The sequence below is a fragment of the Suncus etruscus genome, chromosome 6 (assembly GCF_024139225.1).
Source record: "Suncus etruscus isolate mSunEtr1 chromosome 6, mSunEtr1.pri.cur, whole genome shotgun sequence".
NCBI classification, from domain to species: domain Eukaryota; kingdom Metazoa; phylum Chordata; class Mammalia; order Eulipotyphla; family Soricidae; genus Suncus; species Suncus etruscus.
The window spans coordinates 18494929-18521436 of NC_064853.1; the positions used below are offsets into that span (position 1 = coordinate 18494929).

At 35.7% G+C, this 26508-nt stretch overlaps 1 protein-coding gene and 1 non-coding gene across 2 annotated transcripts in view; both read left to right on the forward strand.

Moving 5' to 3' along the window:
- Nucleotides 1-1437: 1437 nt before the first annotated feature.
- LOC126011645 (cytochrome P450 2J2-like) overlaps nt 1438-26508 on the forward strand; it is a 59046-nt gene continuing 33975 nt past the window's right edge. The window contains exons 1-3 of the mRNA XM_049775462.1: nt 1438-1445; nt 5278-5454; nt 6872-7013. Coding sequence (XP_049631419.1) covers nt 1443-1445; nt 5278-5454; nt 6872-7013 — 322 coding nt within the window. The 5' untranslated portion in view covers nt 1438-1442. The remainder of the gene's footprint in view (nt 1446-5277; nt 5455-6871; nt 7014-26508) is intronic.
- Nucleotides 20168-20274, forward strand: LOC126012853 (U6 spliceosomal RNA). The gene has a single exon (XR_007497205.1). It is a non-coding gene; the product is annotated as a U6 spliceosomal RNA (small nuclear RNA).

Genomic DNA, 26508 nt, shown 5'->3' on the forward strand with positions numbered 1-26508 from the left:
CACCTCAGAACAGTCGGCTAAAGAGGGTAACAGATGCGTGGTCCGAGCTGGAGGAGAAAGGCCTCGTCCTCCATCCCTCCATCAGTCAACCCCATCAAGGGCAGTATTGCAACATAAGCTCATCAGTGTGTGAGGATATCTCATTGTTGATTTTTATTTTTTTTTATTTTTGCATCTCCTTGATGCTTAATGATGTGGAACATTTTATAATGTGCCTTCTGTCCATCTCTTTCTTCTTTGGGAAGTTTCTGTTTATTCTCCCTGTTTCTTGATAGTGTTATTTTTTTATTGCTAAGTTCTACCTGTGGCATATATATGTGTGACATTTACACCTTGGATGAATAGTTTCTCCCAATCAGTGGACAGTCTTTGTATCCTGATTACCATTTCCTTCTAGGTACAGATGATTCTTTGTTTAATGAAGTTCCATTGTTTATTTTGCTTCCATTTTTTGGTCAGTGTGTTTTATTCTTGATGAGATATTTAACTTCAATGTCATGAAGAATTTTCCTATATGTATCTTATAGTTTTAAGACTATGTCAAGGTCGTTAATCCATTTAATTTGAATTTTTGCACATAATGTTAAAAGAGGTACAAGTTAACTTTTTTGACATTTGATAACCAGTTATCCCAATACCATTTATTGAAGAGGCATTTCTTGCTGCTTTAGTATAACTTGTTCTTTTAACAGAGATTATGATTATGTATCTGAGGATTTGTCTCAGTATATTCAAATATATTCCATTAATTGGAGGATCTGTATTTATTTTAAATACATACTGTTTTAATTACTACTGCCTTATAGTATTTGGGTAAAGTGATGCCACATATCTACTTTCTGAGTATTGCTTTAGCTATTCATGGAGATTTTGTTCCTTGTACATTTTAAACATGTTTGATCTATTTCTTTAAAAAATATGAGTATCCTTCTAGGGATTATATTAAATCTATACAATGTCTTGAAGAGTAGTACCATTTTAATTATATTAATCCTCCCAATCAATGAGCAAAGGATGCGTTGCTTTCTTATCAATAAAATAATTGTAGAAAAGACATAATTGTGCCTATCACACATAGAGTTTCTATGAGAGATAAAACATATAATTCACAAAAGTAAAGCATAGTGTTACAAATGATCAATGAGTACCAGTCAATATATTATTGCCTTGGAATTATTTCTGATTTTCAATTATCTTTACATTCTACCTCCCTAGCACACATTAAGAAAGCATCATTATACCAGATATTCTTGTGGAGAAATAAAATAACATAATCTTGATTTTCCTTTTCCAAGGATTGATCTTTTCCAGTGGCAAGATATGGAAGGAGCAAAGAAGGTTCGCCTTGACAACACTAAGGAACTTTGGTTTAGGGAAGAAGGGCTTGGAAGAACGTGTTCAGGAAGAGGCTTACTATCTCATCCAGTCTATAAAGGAAGAAAATGGTGAGTTTTTCACAAAGCAGGTGCAGGATTTGGTGCTCACTTAATCACTGAAAAGATGCATATATCTGCCTATGTTTACTCCCTATTCCAAGTGTGGTGTAAGCCACTATGGTACAGTAGTGAATGCTAATTATATCTTGTACTTGTAGAGCTCTAAAATAAGCCACAAGGAAAAAAGGCAATAATCTCATCTTTGATGTAAAATCACTTTTACTCTCTCTTATCAACTAAGTGTCTTTTATGGGTCAGACCCTGCCTGTATGGGATGTGTTAATCAAAGTCGCATGCATGATTCTGTACTCAGTATGTTACAAGACATGTAGCTATTTCCTAGAAAATAGAGAATCCAACACTGCTTTCACCTCCAGGAAAGCCTTTTGACCCTCACTTCAAGATCAACAATGCAGTTTCCAATATTATTTGTTCTGTCACGTTTGGGGAGCGTTTTGAGTATCAGGACAAAAAATTCCAGAAACTTCTAAAGATGCTGGATGAGGTCATATATTTGGAAGTTACTCCTTTGTGCCAGGTAAAGAAATTCTCATTCTATATTGTGGTTAATGTATTGTATCAGGTGACAAATACATTTAAACGTTAAAAAGCATTTTCTGGTTTAGAGAATATATCAAATCATATTGGTTGCCAATCTATGTTACTCAAGGTGAATATGCAATGAAATTCTTGAAGCCAGAATTCCTGCAGGCAAAAGTTTCACACTAATTTATTAAGCTACCTCCCTATACCTTACAAGAAAACATGTATATTTAATTTTAACACAAAACTATTTTGAATTTTTATACTCACTTTAGTATTTTGATTAGCATTCTCAAAATTATTTATTATATACAAAGTACATTCCTATTATTCACATAAAGCACAAAAACTTACACAACATATGCCTATATATTTATGTTGTTTGATTTTAAAATGACAATGCTACCCTTACATTTGTATTTATTCTCTCTGTCTCAATCTCCTCCAATCCATCCATCTTTATTTTCCCTCGCAGGTGATTTACTTAATGTGATTTAGTTATTGCTTTGAATATTGTTCTAATTTTCATCTTGAAAGATGGTTCTTTTTAAAACAAACACACAATATTATTATTAGTGTTCCATTGTATGTATACACTACTGTTTGTTACACTGATCTTGAACAGTTGGCAATTTTATTTCTGGTTTATAAGTTTTATACAAAATATGTACATTTTTTAAACATGCCCACTCATTTATTTTTGCAAGTTGACCCTGACATAAGTGTTGATAAGTCTTAAACCAGCTGTTCTCTTTTATACCCACTCATAACAGTTTATAGAACTTTGAAGTTCAAGTCTTACCCATTCCTGAAAAGACACTATTCTCAATTTGAGTGTCTTTAGGCATGTGATAGTCACCCTGACATAAGTGTTGATAAGTCTTAAACCAGCTGTTCTCTTTTATACCCACTCATAACAGTTTATAGAACTTTGAAGTTCAAGTCTTACCCATTCCTGAAAAGACACTATTCTCAATTTGAGTGTCTTTAGGCATGTGATAGTCTTTATTTTCTGGATTAATTAATTTAATTAATTTTTAATCAAATAAATTTAATTAATTTTCAATCAAATAAATTTAATTAATGAATTTAATTAATTTTGTGGTTTTCTAAAATCTTAAGTAGGAATCCTCTAGGGTTGAATTTGTTCCAAGTGTGTTGATGTCTTCTGTCTTGTATCCAAAATGGAATTTATTATATTAATTTTGTCAAGGATTTTAAAACATACTGGATATATGCACTTTTATAACACCAAAACTGTTAAAGCAGTGGACCTGATTCCTGGCACAATATCAGGACATACCAATAACTACTATCCAAATCATTTTTAGATACATGTATTGCCTAAATACATGTCACCTGCATTTCCTTTCTTGCAGTGTGGGCTTTTCTACTTTAATGCTGGGTTACTGGGTTGAGAAGCCTGTGCTCTTTTTAGCATGCTACTTGTTAATCTTGCTTTCTCTCTATTTCTCTCTCTTTTATTTTATTCTTCCCCTTCCTCAATACCTCCAAATAAAACCTGTTTTACTTTAAAAATAATTTTAATTTTTTGCTCATATTTTAATTGCTGTGGTTCCCAATTCAATTACTAAATTTTCTTTCCTTGTAACAAAACTGAACCAATCTAGAAGACCATAAGTCTTCAAGGAGTAGCTAGGTACCTTTTCCAAGTAAAGTGAATTCTGGGGAGGATCAAAGGGAGCCGAGAACAAAGATAGTAAGCACCTTTTGGACTTCCAAAATATACCAGATACTTTGATAGGAACTTCACACACTTTATCTCAGTTATTTTCACAACTTTCTAAAAGATGAAATGAAACACCATGTCTCTGCAAACAGAGGTGAAATTTTGTAGGAAAATTTAAATTGATCTTGTGTCATACTTCCACTGAAATTAAGAAAAATACCCCTCTGTGCCACCCTAGATCACTATCAGTTACAGCCCAAGGTTCTTAAGACCATTGCATTCTCAGGATCTCACACTGAAACATTAGCCCAATTAACCAACTGAAAATTGAAATGAACACCTGGATCTTTTGTGTACCAGTTGGGAGGCACCTTCATTATTCCTCAAAAAAAGAGCAGGGTTCTGGCAATGGATAAGGTAATAGCCTTGCACATCAGACCTGGGTTTGATCTACTATAACACATATGATTTCCTGAAGGATTCCTCAATGAAGAGCTAGGAGTTATCTCTGAGCACCTCAGAATATGTCCCCAAAACCAAAAAACATAAGGAGAGAGAAAGACAAAAATAAATAATATGAATATGAGGCCGGCGAGGTGGCGCTAGAGGTAAGGTGTCTGCCTTGCAAGCGCTAACCAAGGAAGGGCCGAGGTTTGATCCCCCGGCGTCCCATATGGTCCCCCCAAGCCAGGGGCAATTTCTGAGCGCTTATCCAGGAGTAACCCCTGAGCATCAAACAGGTGTGACCCGAAAACCAAAATAAAAAAAAATAAATAATATGAATATCAAGAAAATAATAAAAGAGTAAGTAAAATTAGGAGCTAAATTTTCCAAGGAATGACAAACTAAACAAATATATTTATATGTATATTTATACTGGTGAGAACAAAAAACAGAGAAATACTGAATAATCCATTGAAAATAAATTATAAAAGCTACCTCAGAAAAATTAAAGGTAAAACATGTTATTAGGAACAATGTTATATCATTAACATGAAGACTCTAGAAGAAAAGATTATATCTTTGGAATCATATGCCTTCTCAAAAATGAATCAGGATAAATAAAAATATTTAATAATAAGTTAGAAGGTAACTGAAACAATATTTTCAAATATCCTGAAGAATAAAAGACTAAGTGTGGATGGATTTACTAGTGAACTCTACCTAAACACAAAACAAAAACTTACTACATATACTTCTCAAACTCTTCTCCAATATATAATAAAAATTAAATAGCAGCACTCCCTGATGTTTATATGACGCCAACATTATATTTTATGGAATATGCTGAGAGTGGGAAAGATATTGGAGGTGTAAAGGATTACTCTAATTAAACGTAAGTAAAATAAATGGGAAGTAGATATTTTTGTTTGATAGTATTTATGCTCAGGGATTACTTTTGGCTATGCCCTCAGAAATTGCTCCTGGCTTGGAGAACCATATGGGATGCCAGGGATCAAACCGAAGTCTGTCCTGGGTCAGCTGCATGCAAGACAAATGCCCTACTGCTGTGCTATCGCTCCGGCCCTGGAAGCAGATATTTTAGTGTTAAATTGTGGAAATATTATACTTAGTTGCTTACTTGTTTGTTTTCTTTTTATTAATTAGCTCTATAATGTATTCCCAAGAATAATGGATTTCATTCCTGGACCTCATAAAACACTCTTTACTAACTGGGAAAATCTGAAATTATTTGTTGCTGAAATGATTGAAAACCACAAGAAAGATTGGAATCCCAATGAAACAAGAGACTTTATCGATGCTTATCTCAAGGAACTGGAAAAGGTGAGGAAACAATGTCATTCTTATGCTTAATTCTTTTTTTTGGGGGGGATGGGTCACACTCGGCAGCACTCAGGGGTTACTCCTGGCTCTACGCTCAGAAATAGCCCCCAGCAGGCTTGGGGGACCATATAGGATGCCTGGATTTGAACCACCGTCCTTCAGCATGTTGCAAACGCCCTACTGCTGTGCTATCTCTCCAGCAGGGGGTGGGATTAGGAAGTGAGAGAGGGCATAGGTGGGGGAACATTGCACTGGTGAAGGGACAGAACTTTTTATGACTGAAACTCAACTACAAACATGTTTGCAACCATGGTGCTTAAATAAAGATATTAGAAAAAAATGAGTAGGACATAAGAGAAAATCATTTTTCATAATGGTAAAAGATGTTTATCTATTGAATATTGATAATGTCCCTTTGCATTTCATGACATTAATAAATGTCAACTTTAAGGGGTATACTTTTATTTTATAATATAGTCACTGAAGGGGGCTGGATAGATAGTATAGCAAGTAGGCTGTTTGCCTTGAAGGTGACCAACCAAGAATTGATCCTATATAGTCCCTCCAGCCTGTCAGGATTGATTCCTGAGCACAGAACCAAAAGTAGCCACTCAACACCACCAAGAATGACCCAAAAATAAAACTAAACCCCCCAAAAGTCAAGACCCTGAAGAATAGAGAATTTACCTGAATATTAATGAAATTCAAATCTATCATCTGCACTAAAACAATTTATACTTCTTCTGTACTATTTAAAAATGTTATAAAAATATTTTTGTAATCATTCAAAGAAGTGGTTAAGATGCTTGCATTGTATATGACCAACCATTTTTCTAACCCTATTCACCATTTGTTGTGTCCCAAGAACTGACTTGAGTGATAAACAGAGGAATTATGAGAAGTCATCTTGCTTTTCATCTACCCCACACTAACAGGTTTTCTTTTCTTGAGATAATGATGGCCTCAGTTTAGCCTCTTCTTTTTGTGCCTTTGGGAAGTATCCTTCCACGTTAATTTCTAGAATGAAGCCCACAATGCTGTGGCAACCAAGATCCCTATAAATCAGGGGTCTCAAACTCAATTTACCTGGGGGACACAGGAGGCAAAGTTGGGGTGAGGCAGGGCCACATAAGGGATATCGTTTACCGAATATTCGCAATCAAAAAAAAATCACATTAGTAAGAAAAAAATCGCAAAAAATCGCATTAAACATTTGCGTACCCCGAACGGAACTGCTCGGGGTATGCGAATGTTTAATGCGATTTTTATTGCAATTCGGTAAGCGAATAATCGCAAATACTGCGATACTTGAAGGCCGGCCGTAGGCCACAAAATGTTGTACTGAGGGCCGAAAACGGTCTGCGGGCTGCGAGTTTGAGACCCCTGCTATAAATAAACCATGAAACATATTTTCTAGCATAAAGGAGACACTACCTCCAGCTTTAATGAAGAAAACTTCATCTGCACCACCCTGGATCTCTTCTTGGCAGGAACTGAGACAACTTCAACAACACTGCGCTGGGCTCTGCTTTACATGGCCCTCTACCCAGACATCCAAGGTAAATATGTCTAGGCCAAGAGATGAATGTACTGTCAGGTTATGGGACAAGGAGCATCTTGAAGAATAAATAGTTGCTTCATTTGGTCAAAAGGCCACCAAGGCAGACAAGCAAGTTCTTCAGATTTTCAGTCAGGATGTTGAAGAATCCCTACATGGTACAGACACATTCAAGAAATTCTTTCCTCAAAAACCTTCAAGATGAGTAGAAAAATCAGAATTGGCATTGTAAGGATTTTCAGGAGTTTTGTTCTCACAGGCAATTGGGTTCTAACCATCTGTCATTTTATATAATGATTTCTCAGTGCCTTATATATAAAGTTTTCTTTAAAAAAATATAGGTCCATGTAGAACACATGCCCTCTGATGTGCCAGTCCAACCTCTGCTACAGCCCCCTGGCATGGTGCCCTCCCTGGGTTGCAGGTCACTTTCTCCCACTATGGATCCAGCCTACTTCCATTTTTTCTATCAGAATAATTTGTCCTTCTTCTACTAGTTCTGCTTAAAGCACGTTTTTTAACCACTGTGTCTCCGTACACTAGTGTGTCGTAAGATATTGTCTGGTGTGCCGTGGGAAAAATTCCAATTTCAACTGTAACATGCGGCTTCGACATGATTGGTCTATTTGTGAGCCAAGCGCATGTTACGGACTATAAAAACTAAAGACAGAGAGAGATGGAGAGCTGTTGACAAAGAGTTACTTGTGTCTTTCTTTGATTCTTGCCAGAATATCAGCTTTGTGTTCAGCCAAACAAGCCCAGGTTTTGCACTGAGTAGGTAAACAGAAATATGAACAATATAAAATATGTTATTATTTCATAATAAAGTAATTATAAAATAATTTCTTTGTGTTTATTTAATTCTCATTTAAAAGAATTACTTTATATATAGTCAATATAGTCACAGAGTTAAATTTTTTTAACATTTCCTAATGGTGGTGTGCCTTGTGATATTTTTTCATGAAAAAAGTGTGCCTTTGCACAAAAAAGTTAAAAAACACTGGCTTAAAGAGCATGCTCAAATATAATTTCTGCTGAAGTGTCCTCACTCATCTAGGAAACTCTAGCATTCTCTTCTGGAGATTATCTAATCACTATTACTGTGCTTCTCAACAATTTCTATCATGTCCTGAAGCCCATTCAAAGACTTGACTGCTAACAATCATTCCTTCTCCAGTTCCGTAGAAATTTGAGCACTTAGGAAATGGAATTTGTTAGAAGACTTAATAATGTTTAATTATTTTTGGTTTACTATATTATTAATAATAGCATTTTATTAACGGAACATGAAGTCAATATAGTGACTCAATGTCAACTTTATTTAATGTAAAAGTAAAATTGACTCAATTAATAATATAATTATAATATAATATATAATTATAATATAATAATATAATTAACTTTTACTAGGGATGAGATCCTACATGAGCTATACTTAAATGAGGACAAAGAGGACTGAAAGGGGAGAAGGTCCAATAGACTGTCATGGAGAGATATTGGTAGTTTTTGCTTATTTTTATTTGAGAGTCACATTTATTAGTGCTCATGGGCTACTCCTGGTGTATTGTTTAGGGGTTGCTACTGATTGTACTCAGAGAAATATGCAGAACCAGTTTTCAAATTTAAGCCCCTTATAAAGAAAGTATGCAATCCATACTTGAAGTCACTTTCTAAGTCTATGTGGTGGTTATGATGTGATAGTCTATGCTTTTAAAAGGTATGAAACTGCAAAGTTGTGAATTTGAAGATGAGTAAAGCTGCATGTTTTATTACTGAAATATAGTCATGTAAACTAATGATACTCAACTTTTTAATTTGCTCATGAATCATTATATTTCATATATAAGCATACATATATTTACTGTGTGTACATATTTAGGGGTTATACATTATAATATAAAATGTATTTAGAATTAGGAATAACAATTTTTAACTTTAAAATCCACAAAATTTTTTGTATGATTTGGTTTCTGCAATAGACTGAAAACAGTATAAATTATAGTATATTCATCCTTTCATCACAATATCATCATAGTATCTAAGGGAGACTATCCAAGTGCTATTGATGAAATAAATATAGACAAAGTATGGTCTATCTATAATACAGAATACAACTTAGCCTTGTAAATAAAGGAAATTTCTGACACATGCTAACACATTAATGAACTTGAGGAAATGAAGAAATATTTGATAACTCAGTTTTAACATGTCAACTCGTGTGTAATCCATTTAAATGACTAGCTTAACAGGCAAATTCATAGAACTAAAAAAACAAATGTGGAGGCCAAAAATTAAGATAAAGTTCTCATGAGGAGTGAGATTCAATGGTACACATTTAATACATTTCTGTAGATTGGGAACAAAAGAGTGCTAACATATATAATTAATATATATGTAATATATAAAAATATATGTAATTAATATATGTAATTATTTATCATTAATTATATTATATTAATATGTAATATATTAAAATGATCAAGATTATATATTTAGTATACATGTATTTTGACATAATTAATGAATTTTCATAGATAGGGTTTTGTTTATTTTTAATAAGAGTATATTCTACTTAGGGAAAAAAAATCTCTCCAGTCTCTCCAGTTTCTACAGAAGTTAGTGTTCAAACTTCCTCCAACTTTTACTTGTCAGAATGATTTTTCAAGTTGGCACTCTCTGGTGGCCACTGTTTAGCTGCTTTTTCAACAGAAAATACATACCGTTACTCTAAAGGTATGTTCCAAGTATTACATATCCATGTTACATTCATCACCCAGAACTTAGTCCCATATCTCTTGGAAATCTAGCTATTTTCTTTAGCTAGAAAGTCAAGTGTCCAGTGAAATGAAAATTTATTAATAAAAAAATTAAAATCTTACGATAGAAAAAAGAAATAGATTTGAAAGCACAATCAGCACTTTTATTGTTTGTTTATCTAAATAAACATATATAAATCTCTTTTTCTTTTCTTTTCTTTTCTTTTCTTTTTTTTTTTTTTTTTTGGTTTTTATTTTTTGGGTCACACCCGGCAGCACTCAGGGGTTACTCCTGACTCTATGCTCAGAAATCAATCCTGTCAGGCTCAGGGGGCCATATGGGATGCTGGGATTCGAACCACCATCCTTCTGCATGCAAGGCAAATACCTTACCTTCATGATATCTCTCTGGCCTCATAAATCTTAAGCCATTTAAAATAAACATTGATTCATTATCACTCAAAAAAGGAAAATAGTTCTTAGATTTGATAAAACCAGAATCAAGAGTATTGTAGAATGAGTATCTTTGTCTTACATTCACTCTTAGATTTCTCCTGATAAATTTAGAATCTATGTATGATACAATAATTTTAGCCATTTTGATTGATTCGTAAAGTAAGTAAAAATCAAGTGAATTTATGAGTGGTTGAAAAATCAGTCCTTCTCTTCTTTCCCAGAAAAAGTGCATGCTGAGATCGACAAAGTGATTGGACAAATGCAACAGCCAACCATGGCTCTCCGAGAGTCCATGCCCTACACTCATGCAGTGGTCCATGAGGTGCAAAGAATGGGCAACATCATCCCATTGAATGTGCCCAGGGAAGTGGCAGTCGACACTACCCTGGGTGGATACCACATTCCCAAGGTAACTAGGGGCTCCCTTCCTAATTTTTCAAGCTTATCTTTTAAATGCTAAGAGTATAAATATGATACCCTTATGCATATCAAATAAAGACGAAGAGAACTATATTACACCAGATATTATAAAAGAGGGTTTTTGTAAGCATGTGTTTTGGAACAAGTTGCTATAAATAACTTGTGAAAAAGAAGGAAACTCCTAGGTGAAACATTTAATCAAAGTATCTTTGGTCAAAGACTGGTGTTCTTGCCTTTGGGACTCCTCAATATTTTCTGTATGATATATACATACATACATACATATATATGTATATATAGGTGAATCTTTGTGAGATACAGAAGGTAAGGAATCCTTTTCTGTGACTTGGTAGAGCATCTTGTGTGCCAGATTTATCGTGGAAAATTCTGCACAACTCTATATTAAAACAGAAAGTAATGTTTTGAAGCTAGTATAGCAGGTAGATTTATTGCCTTGTATGAACCTTATCTGGGTTTGATAACTGACACCACGTATATAGTCCCCAGAGCCCCACCATGGGTCATTCTTCTGTACAGAAATAGAGCCAAAAAAACGTCTGAATACTAGCAGATGTGGCAAAAAAAGAAGGAATATTTTGTTTTCTTGTACCAATTTATTATAAATGTTAAAATTTCTAGGAAAATATTTCAATTTATAGTTTCCAGCTTATCTCTGGACCCCTTAATGGAACTACACGACAGAATAAAAACAATTCCAGAGTGTGTAACATTATTAGAAAGATAGAGAACCAACAGTACAATGACATTATTATGCACCTTAAAATATACAAGTTATTGACAAATTTGTTAACCAGACCTCAGAAAAACTAGCACTTGCATTTTGTAATTGGTAAGTCAAAGCTCAGTTATTAGAACTGTATGATCCCTTCACTACAGTGACAAAAAGTTCTGGAGTTCTTATTCTTTCTTCTATGTTATATTCTGTCTGCAGGTATTGCTTGATTTGACTTTGAAACATCTTCCTGCAATCTTTCTCTATTGGTCTATGTTAAAATCCCTGACCACACAACAACAACAAAAACCTGCTTTCCCTCTACACACCCCTGACTTATGGTGAAAGCAAACAGCTTTCACCACATAATAACCCCACTGAACACTCACAGCACCCAATGGTGAGCTCTTTGATTTCAGTTTATCTGTGTCAGAGAAGGCACTTTCCTGGAGAGAATCTCAAGAGACAGAACCAGAAAAATCCAGCCATTGGATACCTCTGGATCCTTACAGATCCAGATCAGCACTTGAACTATTACATACACTTAAAATTAAAATAAACAAAACAAAAATAAACAAGAGAAAAACAAATTTCTTTATATACAAAGACAAAAGACAAAATTGATTCAGGAAAACATATACACAGCATCCCATCCTGGAACAAGGAGCAAGGTGCAGAGGTCAGTGTTGTTAAAGGGAGAGTAGATAATTCACAGAAAAATAAGAAGAGAAAATATTTATTAAGAAATTGTTTGGGTTTTTGTTTCTAGCAATTCATTTTGCTCCCAAAATCAATTCTAGCTTTATCAGCTTATCAGGTTCCTCTGATAAAAATCACTTACTTTTAATTTATTTATTTATTTATTTTGGTTTTGGGGCCATACCTAGTGATGCTCAGGGGTAACTACTGGCTTTGCACTCAGAAATTGCTCCTGGCTTCTGAGACTATATGGGATGCCAGAGATTGATCCGAAGTTCTTCCTGGGTCAGTCACATGCAAGGCAAACTCCCTACCGCTGTGCTATCACTCTGGCCCCGAAATCACTTACTTTTAATAACAATAATAATATGTATTATTATGATGATATGTGTTATTCATAAAAGAATATGTGTAGGCAGTACTATATACATTGAGGAATGCAGCTTCCATCTTAATATACAGCTAATCCTCATCATCAAACTTCTGCCACAACAATCTCAAATTCATTTCCTCTACCTATTCTTCTCATTTTCCTTTTCATCATCCAAGGTAACCATCATATTTTTAGCTTATATTTTTCACCATAAGTTTGGTGTTTTTTGCTAATTCATTGCACTAATTTTTCAATATACCTATGAACAAAACTTTCTGATCTATGTAGTATGATCACTTCATACTTTATTATTTTTTTACAAATGAACAAATTCATCTTTCATTGTCATTGGTAATTTTTTCTTCTTTGTGTAGACTACATTGTCTATTCAGTTATCCTTAACTTAGCTTAATGTTTTTGTAAATAAAACTATTATGAACATAGGCGTGCAAATGTCCTTTCCAATTTGCCTGAGTTTTTGCATTTTCTCCAGGGGACTCTGCTCATAACCAATCTGACTGCACTGCATAATGACCCTGCAGAGTGGGCCACACCTGAAAAGTTCAATCCAAAACATTTTCTGGAGAATGGACAGTTTAAGAAGAGGGAAGACTTCCTGCCTTTCTCCATAGGTGAGTTATTGACTGTAGTAACTTACCACAATAAAACTACTCAGGTTGGTCCCTCGAACCTCTCTCTATCCAATATTCCAGGACCTATTCCTTCATCAGTGTTCTTTTCTTCATTTACTATCCTGCACTTCTCCAGCCACCTTTATAATGGACAATTTATCTCTCTCTTTCTCTTTCTCTGTCTCCTCTCTCTCTGTCTCTCTGTGTCTCTGCCTCTCACTTCATCTCCTCCTTTGTCAGGAAAATGCTTATTTGTAGGGGAATAATTTCCCACAGTAAGCATCATCCAGAGTTCATCTCACAGGCCTTCCCTATTCTCCTCCCTGTCACCCTTGGCGTTAGCTGGAATGTGTCCTTAGCCAGCCTGATGGCCTCCTGCTGCTGACTGCTTCTCAGGATTCCCTGGCAGAGCTTCAAGCTAAGTTCTTGGGCCCTTGCTCTCCACTAAAGTAGATTTCATCCTTAATTCATTCTGCCTTCCAAAACATTGGGACTGAACTTCAGACACCATATTTATACCTAAAGAAAGCAGACACTTTTCATCTTTACACTATCATTGTCATGGTAATTGTCATTGTGGTTAGTTTTCTAGCTGCACTCACTACTCTTTGTGGCAAGCTACATGTCATGAATTGGTCCTCTCAGAATACAGCTATATTATCACTGGATATTATTGCCAAACTCTTTTATTTTTCTTATATATGGAAGATGAATGAGATTATTCTGTCTATCCCTCTCTCAGGCTCATTACACTCAGCATAATGCTCTCTATGACCATCCTTATATAGAAAAAAATTATGACTTCACTTTTCCTAATAGCTGCACAGAGTTCCATTGCATAAATGTAGCACAGTTTCTTTAGGTGTTGTGGAGCATCTGGGTTGTTTCCAGATTCTGGCTATTTTATATAGTACTTCCATGAACACAGCAGTGCAAAGGGCATTTTTGTATTGTGCTTTTCTGTGTCTAGGATATATCCCTAAGTGGTGTTGCTGAATCATATGGGAACTCAGTTGGACTAGTCAGCATTCGCATCAGCAGTGAATGAAAATTCCTTTCTCCCCACATCCCCACAAGAACCAGCTGTTCTTGTTCCTTGTGATCTGTGCCAATCTCTGTGGTGTGAGGTGGTACCTTATTGTTGTTTTGATTTGCATCCCCTGATGATCAGTGATGATGTGAAGCATTATTATGTGCCTTTTTGGCCATCTGCGTTTCATCTTTGAGGAAATGTTTTTTCACGTCCTTTCCCACATTTTGATGGAGTAAGATGTTATTTTCTTGTTAAATTCTGTTAATAACTTGTATATCTTTGATATTAGCCCATTATCAGCTAGGTTTTGGATGAATAGTTTCCCTGATTCTGTGGGTGGTTTTTGTGTCCTAGTTACTCTTTCCTTTGAGGTGCAGAAGCTTCTCAATTTAATGTAGTCCCATTTGTTTATCTCTGCTTTCAGTTGCTTGGACATTGGTGTTTCCTCCTTGAGATGCCTTTAGTCTCAATGTCTTGGAGAGTTTTGCCTATATTTTGTTCTATATACCTTATAGTTTGTGATATAAAAGGTCTTTAATCAAGGTTTATAATCCATTTTGATTTGAACTTTGTGCCTGATATTAAATATATGTCTGAGTTTGCTTTTATTATTTTATTTTTATTAGTTTTATGTTTTACACTTCTTTCACAGTTATATTTAAGGTACATAGTGATAGTGAATCAGGGCCCTTCCCACCACCAGTGTTAATCTCCCTTCACCTCTGTCCCCAGCATGCATCCCATACCTCCCCACTTTGCCCCTGGACAGCTAGTGTAACAGGTCTCCTTTGTATATAACTTGTAGATCTTGATTCTGTTGTCGTTGACTTTGGGTTTGTTATTTAGGCCTAATAATTATTTATTTCCACTCAATGTTAGTGTGACTGCTCCTGGTACCATGCACTGTTTTTTCCACCCTTAATTTATGAGGCAAAAAGATATGGTTCAAGTTCTGTGGTTCTGTTGGAAATAAAAATAAAAAAGAAACAAAAAAAGCTGAGATAAGTCCATCTAGAGGCTATCAATATCAATTTAAAAGAAGAAAAGGGTGAAGAAGAAGTAACAACAAAATATACAACAGCCACAATAAACAACTACTAAACAACAAAACCAACAAAGAAAAAGAAAAAAATTGAAGGAGGGCTGGTGAGTTAAGGTTTTATGCCCCCACCTTTTTATTTTTGTATAGGCACAGCAAGGATTGGGGAAATTAAAAAGGGAATTCCCTTATCCTAAGTGATATGGGGTTTCTGCACCCTTGAAGCATACTATCATGGGGACAACTACAGGCTCCAAACATATTCAATATTGAGCCCCAAGGTCTTTTTATGATGTCAGGAAACATTCTGCTAAGTTATGGCTGACAAAATCAGTCCTCTGTAATTAGAAATCTTGGCATTTGCACAGGTCATAAGACAAAGTCTAGGATAATCTTTCTTTATGGTGCTAGAAGTTCTGCTCCATCAAGATTGTTGTAATCAGACTTCTGTAATTAGTGATCTTGGTTTTTGCACAGATATTAGGATGAAGCTTAGGGTCTATGTGTTCCATATAGATCCATCAGTTCTTCTCAGTCATAGTTGTTCAAGTCAGACCTCTAGAATTAGAGATCTTTGTTTTTGTTCAAATCCTAGGCCAAAGCCTAGGCTAGGGCCTTTCTTTTTTTTTGTTTTAATTTTATTTAAACACCTTGATTACATACATGATTGTGTTTGGGTTTCAGTCATGTAAAGAACACCCCCCATCACCAGTGCAACATTCCCATCACCAATGTCCCAAGTTTCCCTCCTCCCCACCTGACCCCCACCTGTACTCTAAACAGGCTCTCCATTTCCCTCATACATTCTCATTATTAGGACAGTTCAAAATGTAGTTATTTCTCTAACTAAACTCATCACTATTTGTGGTGAGCTTCCTGAGGTGAGCTGGAACTTCCAGCTCTGCCTTTCTTATTGGACTCAGGAAAAGTTCTGCCCAGTCGCATTGTCAAAGTTAGTCTTCCGTAATTAGTGATCTTTGTTTTTGCTAATATCAAGAAGTGAATGTCTTCCGACTTCATCTTACCACTAGGTAATTAGGTAAGGCAATCTGTTCTTAGATCACGTTGTTGCTATTTCCTCTTCTTCAGGGTGTTCTATCAATCTAGTGCAAGTTGGGGCCAGAGCGGTATTAGAAACTGCACTGGGGGAGTTTAGTTCCTGGTGCTATTGCAGGGAATTGTGTTGGTTCTACTAGTTGAGATTTGGGGCTCAGGGTAGGATAGTCACTGTCCAGTCACCGGAGTCTAAGTCGAGTCCCCATGACACATGTTCAGAATGGGAGGCACCGTTGTATTATCAAATGTATGGGTCCTTATCTCTAATAGATAAGATCGTGTTTTATATATATATAAGATTTACTCTTTTTTAGTATGCTTGTGCAAAAAGGGAATGGTGCCATATTATATTGCTGGTGCATTTGGAGGTAAAAATACAGACTATACAATCTTCGTACCCTGGTTTTGACCTTGCTTTTTTGCATGTGGTTGACCAGTTGTCCCAACACCACTTGTTGAAGAGTGCCATTTTGTATTTTTACCCTTTTATCAAAGAATAATTGACTGTATTTCTGGAGTTCATTTTCTTAATAGTCAAGTCTAGTCCATTGATCTGAGGTTGTGTCTTTAATCCAATACCATTCTGTTTTGATGACTATTGCTTTGTAATACAATTTAAGTTGGTAAAAATTGATGCATCATATCTTTTTTCTTAAGAGTTTCTTTAACAAATTGTGGACATTTGTTATTCAAAATTAATTTCAGGAGTGTTTTATCCACTTCCCTGAAGAATATCATTGTACTTCTAGAGAGATTTAGAGAGATTGCATTAAACCTGTACAATGATTTGAGGAGTATTGCCAATAATATTAATCCTCACAATCCAATCAAAGAACCAACTCTTTGTTTCATTAATCCTTCTGTTTTTTTTTTCATTTTCAGTTCATTTTCTTTCTGAGCTTTATTATTTCCTTCTATATGCCTATTTTTGGTTCATCTTATTATTTCTTTCCAAATTTTTAAACTGTACCATTAAATTATTTTTGCAGGCCCCTTCTTCCTTCCTGATGAATGATTGTAAAGCTATAAATTTTCCACAGAATACAGTTTTTGATGTGTCCCACAAATTCTGATAATTTGTGACTTCATTCTCATTTGTTTCCAGGAATCTTTTGATTTCCTTTTTGATTTAACCTCTGACTCACTGATTGTTCAGTAGTAAGTTGTTTAATTTTCAGTTGTTAAAGTTTTCTCTCTGTTTGAGATTCACCTCTAATTTTAGTGTATGATGATTTGATAAGGTTGTTCTTATAATTTCTATCCTCTATTATATTTTATGGTCCAGCATGTTTTCTGTCTTGAAGAATGACCCATGCACATTGGACAAGAATGTGTATTCAATTTTCTGGGGATGGAGAATCCTTTATATATCTATTAATCTTATATATTACATATACATATTATCTTCCATTGCCTTTTTCAGAGCTAGTATATTTATCCTGGTTGACCTGTCAAGATGTGACAGAGCAGTGTTGAAGTCTCCTACTATTATTGTGTTGCTATTGATGTCTTTCTTCAGATCTGTCAGCAACTTTTTTAAATATTTTATTGGTTCTCCATTGGGTGCATATATGTTTATGAGTGTGATTTCTTCCTGGTACATATCCCTTGATATGTTCATCTGTGTCTCTTATTGCCTTTTTAAGTCAAAAGTCTGTATTATCTGATATAAGTATGGCTACTTCAGAATTTTTAAGATAGTTGCTTTCTTGAATGATCTCCAGCCTTTGAATTTGAGTCTCTGTTTGCATTGATTATACAAATTGTTTCTTGGAGACAGTAAAATATTGGATTCAACATTTTGATCAATTTTGTAACTCTGTGTCTCTTAACTGGTGTTTTTAGTTCATTGACATTGAGAGAGATGATTGCCATGTGATAGTTCCATCTTTTTGTAAAGTTTGTTTGGTTTGCCTTGCTTTAAACCTTTAAACATTTCAGTACCTTTAAGGTTGGTTTTGAGTCCATAAAGTTCCTCAGCTATTGTCTATCTGCAAAGCTCTGTATCTTTCCTTCAAACTTGAATATAAGTCTGGTTAAGTGAGATATGCTTGGTGATTCATTCTTTTCATTAGGTTTTATAGTGATAAAACGTATATATCACACTGCCTTCAAGTCTTGAGGATTGCTTTTGACAAATCTGCTGTAAACTTTAAGGATGCTCCTATTTGTACATAATTTCCATTTTTGATCTTGCTACCTTCAGTATTCTATCCCTCTCTGTGGTATTCATCATTTTGACTAGATGTGACATAGGGTGTTTTTCTTTGGATGCCAATACACTTTGGGCATGAAATATTTGGTTGCATACATTCTTTAACTATGGATTTTTTTCTGCAATGATGTCCCTGACTATTGAATTTTCAGACATTTTCTTCCTGGTCCTCTGGAACTCCAATCATACTTGTGTTGTTCTTATTGAATTTATTTTTATCTATTTTTATCTGTTCACATTCTTTAAGGATTTTTTCATCATCTGATCATTTTTTAAAGGCTCTTTTCCAATCTCTTACATTGTACGGAGTTGTTATGTATCTAATCATCCAGTTAACATTCTGTGTTCAGCATCTTTTACTCTGTTGGTGAGACTTTCCAGTGAGGTTTTCATTTCAGCTACCAAGTTTTTTAGCCCTGATATTTCAGTTTGGAATTTTCTTACTTGCATGTTCTCTTGATTCTTGTTTGTGGTTTGTTTAGTTCATTCATAGATTCTTTGAGTTCCTTGAACATCGTTCAAATTTCCTCTCTGAAGTCTTTCTCAGAGAGGCTATGTAGGTGACTGGTACTTGGGTTTTCAGATCCATCATCTTCATTTTCTAAGTATGGTAACATTCTGCAATGCTTTCCAATAGTGTCCTTTGCAATGTGTTGTAATGTTTTTTATATGTGTTGTGCTATATATATTGATTAGGCTATAAGCATAGTTACTCTGCTTTGCTCTGTGGCTACACTCCTCCGTTTTTGTGTCTCTGGGTAGAAGCTCCTCTGACTCTCAATACAGGCAGAGAACAAGTGCAAACATACATTCCCAGTTATGCAAGAATATTTATTTACACAAGAAACACAAATTACAAAAGCATTGTACAGAGAGATAGAACAGACATTAAGCATTGACTTGCATACAATCAACTTGCATTTATTCTTGTAACACAGATGATTCCCTGAGTGCCCTGAGGGATAAATAATGAGCCTGCAGCAATCTTTGCCCACTATCAGGAGTGACCACAAAACAAAATAAGAAAAATAAATAATTAACTATACAATATAATACTTATGAGTGGGGGTGAGATTGGAGAATACCAATGTCAAAAGTGATGCTGCATGTCATAACATGAAAGGGTAATTGTTAGAAATATGGAATTATAAACATCTTGCATCTTGCAGCATCGATTGTTTACATTTTACTTCTCTTTAGTACATATTTTCTTTGTCAAAGAATATTCATTATTTATGGAGAAAGGGTTATTGGAAACACAAATAAAGAGATGGTGATGTTTAGATCAAGGTACTTACTGCTGCTGTTCAGATGCAGTGAAGGCATGAGGAAGAGGGAGCAGTAAAACTGGAATGGGGTATAAAAATACTAGTGATGGATGGTGGGGTCTGATTTGGGAATTTGACAATGATGGACATGTGGCAGTTCTTTGTGAGAAAGACTGAATCAAAAAGCAAACATATCAGGTTAGTGAAAGAAAGGAAATAGGAATAAGAAAGAATGAAATCTATGGTGCTGGATTGGAAAAAGAGATTGAATTTGGAATATAGATGATAACTGAGAGGTAGTACACAGATACATAGATACAAAAATGCATATAAATAGCACATAAATAGATAATAGATAGGTAGATAGATAGATAGATAGATAGATAGATAGATAGATAGATAGATAGATAGATAGATAGATAGGTAGGTAGGTAGATAGATAGGTAGATAGAATTCTTTAAAAAATAAAATGTGGGTGCTCGCTTCGGCAGCACATATACTAAAATTGGAACGATACAGAGAAGATTAGCATGGCCCCTGCGCAAGGATGACACGCAAATTCGTGAAGCGTTCCATATTTTAAAAAAAAAATGTGGAAGGAGAGATAGTACTACAAGAATTTAGGTAATTATTTTGCATAAGATCACTCTCTGAATCATGGCACTACAAGACCATGGAATATGGCCTCTAAGCATATAGCTAGGAAATATCACTCAAATCTTGATGGTTTGGGACCAGAATATTTCTCAAAAAATTTAAGTGGCCATTTCATAAATTCCTGTAATAACATTCCTAGACATTTACCAAGAAAAATCTTTAAACACACTCATCTACAAGGATATTTATTTCTCCATCTTCTAAGGACATCTGCAGAGAGTCTTTCCAGTCCAATCCCTACAAAGGCTTACTGAGTTATCTCCATCTTGTTGCACACAATGGACAAAGCCCAATCAATTTTATAGTTTGAAAAACAACTACATAGAATTTTGTTAGTTTTTGTAAGTTTTTACAGAGTTAATAATATTTTACATATAATGATATAATAGTTCTTTCAGCTAAATAGCACATTCCATGCTCAGGGATTCCTTATTTGGTCCCACATCTGGTTCTTCCCACTTGTGCCTCTTTACCTAACCCAATAGGCATCACAATGGAGATCTCAGGGGGTCACATTCTGCTTTGGTCAACCCATATATTTCATAGAGTAGATGAGTTTCTGAGAGAGATTTGGAGTAGAGCATATGCTTCCTTTGGCAGAACACACAAGAAGTGGTAGGAAATTTTACTGAAACTCACTTGCTTTATACTTTTATCTTGCAGGAAAACGGGCTTGCCTTGGAGAACAATTGGCTAGAACTGAACTGTTCATTTTCTTCACTGCTCTCATGCAGAAGTTCACCTTCAGGGCCCCAGACAATGAGAAGCTGACCCAGGAGTTCAGGACTGGCCTCACCATTTCCCCTGTCAAATATAGAATCTGTGCTATCCCTAGGACATAGAGGCCTGGGATAAGAAGAAAAGGCCCCTCAAGACTGTGTCTGCTTCGAATCTAGGAGACATAATGAAAGTGGTGCTCAAGGATGATGGGGGATGTGGACTCAGAAGAAACAGTCTCAAATCCCAGTTTTTCAAGAGTCCCCACCAGTGCTACCTTGGCAGCAAATCATTTTATTTCCTGTATTATTTCTGCTTTCGATCAGGAGATGATAGGTCATGATTTTCTCTCTAATGAAAAAAATTTTTAAGGATCAGAGCATATTATCAATTTTAAGGGATTTAAAAAGCATAAGTCAGTCCTAACACTTCGCAGCTGAAACCTGTTTCTTGCTTCTTCCTTTATATGTGATTACTATGGACAATGGAGATAGCTCAGGACTCTCGGGGAATATAGGGATGAGAGGAGAGGAAGTCAAAACCTCCCATGTTTGCAACTGTTGATATGGCCTCAAAGGTCCTCACACACTAGCCCTAATCATGATCTCTGGTTCCTACTACAGCCTGGTCTTCAACAAAGTCAACATGTTTATTCCCTACTTAGCATCCAGTTTCTCTGAAAAAGTCATTACTTTGGTTCACCTAAGAGAAAACAGTGTGGACCAAAGAGGCTTTTACCCTTTTCTTTTCATTATTTTTTCTTGATCCACTCTACCTGTAAAGTTTTGTTACATATAATATGATATAAACTGTTTACTATTCTGTGCTTGTGTTAATTTAATTGTGTTAATTGTGACAATAATTAATCCTACATTGGAAGTAAGTGGAACTTTCGTCTTTATGGAAAGTCCATTTTCTGAAATAATCTGTGAACTGTTTTCACAAGCTATTTCATAATGCTCTATGAAGGGGTAGGTATAAAGTTTATAACTAAACTTTAGGATTTTTAAATATCAAGTATTAGCAATGTAAACTCAATTGGATCTAGTAAACTTTTCTATAGTAGATTTCAAAATTCCATAACTCTTTTCCACTCTCTCTGAGAGAAGATAGTGCAACATGGGGCCAGAGCAGTGGCACAAGCGGTAAGGCATTTGCCTTGCTCGTGCTAAACTAGAAATGACCATGGTTCAATCCACTGGTGTATCATATAGTCCCGCAAGCCAGGAGAAATTTCTGAGTGCATAGTAGGGACCCATGAGTATCACCTGGTGTGGCCCAAATATCAAAAAAAAAAAAAAAAAAAAAAAAAAGATAGTGCAACAGGAATAAAGGAGTAGCTAATACTTAGAAAACATACATGCCTCACAGCAACTCAAGTACACACACATACACATACACACATTTGACAAACAAACAAACAAACAAGCCATAGAGATCTTTTCCATTATGGTAGTCTGACCTGAGTAATTTAAATAGCTTAGAATAAGCTGGGTTTTCAAGTCCTGGGTTTTGAAGTCATGTTTTTTATGATTCAGAGAAAATGAAATCTGTTAGTATTAAGCCTCAAGTTCCAAAGCCAGGACACTGGAAAGACATGAGTCTGAAAGCAAAGATTGAAGAAAATAATCCAGACACATTAAAGAGGGAGAAATAGATGCAGGAGTTCCAACATGTTAGCCTTAAGCTCCTAAGAAGCATGAAGCTCAGTGGAAAGTCCAGAAATGCAAGAGAAACCCAGAATATTTATTAGTAAGGAACAGAACACACCTGGAGATGGGATTAGGTGGCCTAAACACTAGTCGAAGTGCTATATTGATTAAGTGACTATCTTCTGTTTAGACTTCATAGGGGAGCAGAATAAACCCAAGTGCCAGCCAAGCTCTGGGACACGGGTTTCCTGGAGACCGTGTTCTGGTCTGTGTTCTATGTGCAAACTCTCCTGCTGAGCGTAATCACTTTCCTGTTTTTTGCTTCTGTCTTCAGAAAGCTTGGCCCTCAACCTAGATTTTGTTCACCTCTCAGTCTGCTTATTTTGCTGTGAAAGGTCATTGGAAAAGATTTGTGACTTATTGACAACTGAATTAAGACAGGAAACAACAGCAACTACTAATTAACTGTACTTTGGATTTCAGATCCTCTTGGACTCTCTTAGACAGCACAATTGTACTCTCAAGGTTTGGGTAACTCAGAAAACTCAATGTTTTGTTTGGGTTTGTTTTTTTTTGGATTTTTTTAGTTTATTTAAAACATTTTTTCTTTATTTAAACATCTTGATTACATATCTGATTGTGATTAGGTTTCAGTCATGTAAGGAACACCCCCTTCATCAGTGCAACATTCCCACCACCAATGTCCCAAATCTCCCTCCATCCCACCCCACCCCCACCTGTACTCTAGACAGGCTTTCCAGTTCCCTCATTCATTCACATGATTATGGTAGTTCTCTGTGTAGTTATTTCTATAACTGCACTCACCACTCTTTGTGGTGAGCTTCATAAAGTGAGCTGGAAGTTCCAGCCATCCTCTCATCATCTCTAAGTATTGTTGCAAAAATAACTTTTATTTTTCTTAAAACCCATTGATGAGTGAGACTATTCTGTGTCTCTCTCTCCCTCTGACTTATTTCACTCAGCATGTTAGATTCCATGTACATCCATGTATAGGAAATTTTCATGACTTCATCTCTCCTGACGGCTGCATAATATTCCATTGTGTATATGTACCACAGTTTCTTTAACCATTCGTCTGTTGAAGGGCATCTTCGTTGTTTCCAGAGACTGGCTATGGAGAATAGTGCTGCAATAAATATAAGTGTGAGGATGGGGTTTTTGTATTGTGTTCTTGTGTTCTTAGGGTATATCCCTAGGAGTGAAATAGCTGGGTCGAATGGGAGCTCAATTTCCAGATTTTGGAGGAATCTCCATATCGCTTTCCATAGAGGTTGGACTAGACGGCATTCCCACCAGAAGTGGAAAAGAGTTCCTTTCTCTCCACATCCCTGCCAGCACTGATTATTCTCATTCTTTGTGATGTGCGCCAATCTCTGTGGTGTGAGGTGGTATCTCATCATTGTTTTGATTTGTATCTCCCTGATGATTACTGATGAGGAGAATTTTTCATGTGCCTTTTGGCCATTTGTATTTGTTTTTTATCAAAGCATCTGTTCATTTCTTCTCCCCATTTTTTAATGGGATTAGATGTTTTTTCTTGGAAATTTCTGTCAGTGCCTTGTATATTTTGGATATTAGCCCCTTATCTGATGGGTGTTGGGTGAATAGTTTCTTCCACATGATGGGAGGCTTTTGTATCCTGGGCACTATTTCTTTTGAGGTGCAGAAGCTTCTTAGTTTAATGTATTCCCATCTGTTGATCTCTGCTTCCACTTGTTTGGAAAGTTCACTTTCCTCCTTGAAGATGCCTTTAATCTCAATGTCATGGGGTGTTTTACCGACGTGTTGTTCTTACCTTATGGTATCAGGTCTGATATCAAGGTCTTTAATTAATTTGGATTTTACCTTCGTACATGATATGTTTATGTCTATGTTTGATTTTTTACAAGTGGCTAACCAGTTCTGCCAGCACCACTTGTTGAAGAGGTTTTCCTTGCTCCACTTAGGATTTCTTGCTCCTTTGTCAAAAATTAGGTAATCGTATGTCTGGGGGACAATGTCTGAGAACTCAAGCCTATTTCACTGATCTGAGGGTCTTTCTTTATTCCAATACCATGCTGTTTTGATAACTATTGCTTTGTAGTACAGTTTAAAGTTGGGGAAAGTAATGCCTCCCATTTTCCTTTTCCCTAGGAGTGCTTTAGCTATTTGAGGGTGTTTATTGTTCCAGATGAACTTCATAAGTGTTTGATCCACTTCTTTGAAGAATGTCATGGGTATTTTTAAGGGGATCGCATTAAATCTGTATAATGCTTTGGGGAGTATTGCCATTTTAATGATGTTAATCCTGCCAATCCATGAGCAGGGTATGTGTTTCCATTTCCATGTGTCCTCTCTTAATTCTTGGAGCAAGGCCTTATAGTTTTCTTTTATATAGGTCCTTCACGTCTTTGGTCAAGTTGACTCCAAGATATTTGAGTTTGTGTGGCACTATTGTGAATGGAATTGCCTTCTTGATTTCCTTCTCTTCCCTATCATTATTGGTGTATATAAAGGCCATTCATTTCTCTGTGTTAATTTTGTAGCCTGCCACCTTGCTATATGAGTCTATTGTTTCTAAAAGATTTTTGGTAGAGTCGTTAGGGTTTTCTAAGTAGAGTATCATGTCGTCTGCAAACAATGAGAGCTTGACTTCTTTCTTTCCTATCTGAATTCCCTTGGTATCTTTTTCTTGCCTGATCGCTATAGCAAGAACTTCCAGTACTATGTTGAAGAGGAGTGGTGAGAGCGGACAGCCTTGTCTTGTTACAGAATTTAGAGGAAATGCTTTTAGTTTTTCTCCATTGAGGATAATATTTGCCATTGGCTTGTGGTAGATGACTTCAACTAGATTGAGAAAGGTTCGTTCCATTCCCATCTTGCTGAGAGTTTTGATCAAGAATGGGTGTTGGACCTTATCAAATGCTTTCTCTGCATCTATTGATATGATCATGTGATTTTTATTTTTCTTCTTGTTGATGTTGTGTATGATGTTGATAGATTTATGGATGTTAAACCATCCTTGCATTCCTGGAATGAAATTTACTTGGTCGTAGTGTATGATCTTCTTGATGATGCATTGGATCCTATTTGCCAGTTTTGTTGAAGATCTTTGCATCAGCATTAATTAGGGATATTGGTCTGTAAATTTATTTTTGGCAGCATCTCTGTCTGGTTTTGGTATCAAGGTGATGTAGGCTTCATTCATAAAAGCTGTCTGGGAGTGTTCGCGTTTTTTCAATTTCATGGAAGAGCCTGGCTAGGATTGGTAGTAGTTCCTCTTAAAAGATTTGAAAAAATTCATTAGAAAGTCCATCTGGGCCTAGGCTTTCCTTTTGGGGCAGATGTTTTATTACAGTTTCAATTCCCTCAGTAGTGATGGGGGTGTTTAGATATGCTACATCCTCCTTACTTAAATATGGAAGGTTATACGTGTCCAAGAATTTTTCCATTTCTTCTAGGTTCTCATGTTTAGTAGCATAAAGTTTCCCAAAGTAGTCTGATTACCCTTTGGATCTCTGCAATATCTGTCGTGATCTCCCCTTTTCATTTCTAATGCGAGTTATCAAATTTCTCTCTCTCTTTCTTTGTGAGTTTTGCCAATGGTTTATCAATCTTGTTTATGGTTTCAAAGAACCAGCTTCTGCTTTAGTTGATCTTTCGGATTGTTTTTTGGTGTCCACTTCATTGAGTTCTGCTTTCAGCTTTGTTATTTCCTTCTGTCTCCCTATTTTTGGTTCCTTTTGTTGGTCATTTTCTAATTTTTTGAGCTGCATCATTAAGTTATTCA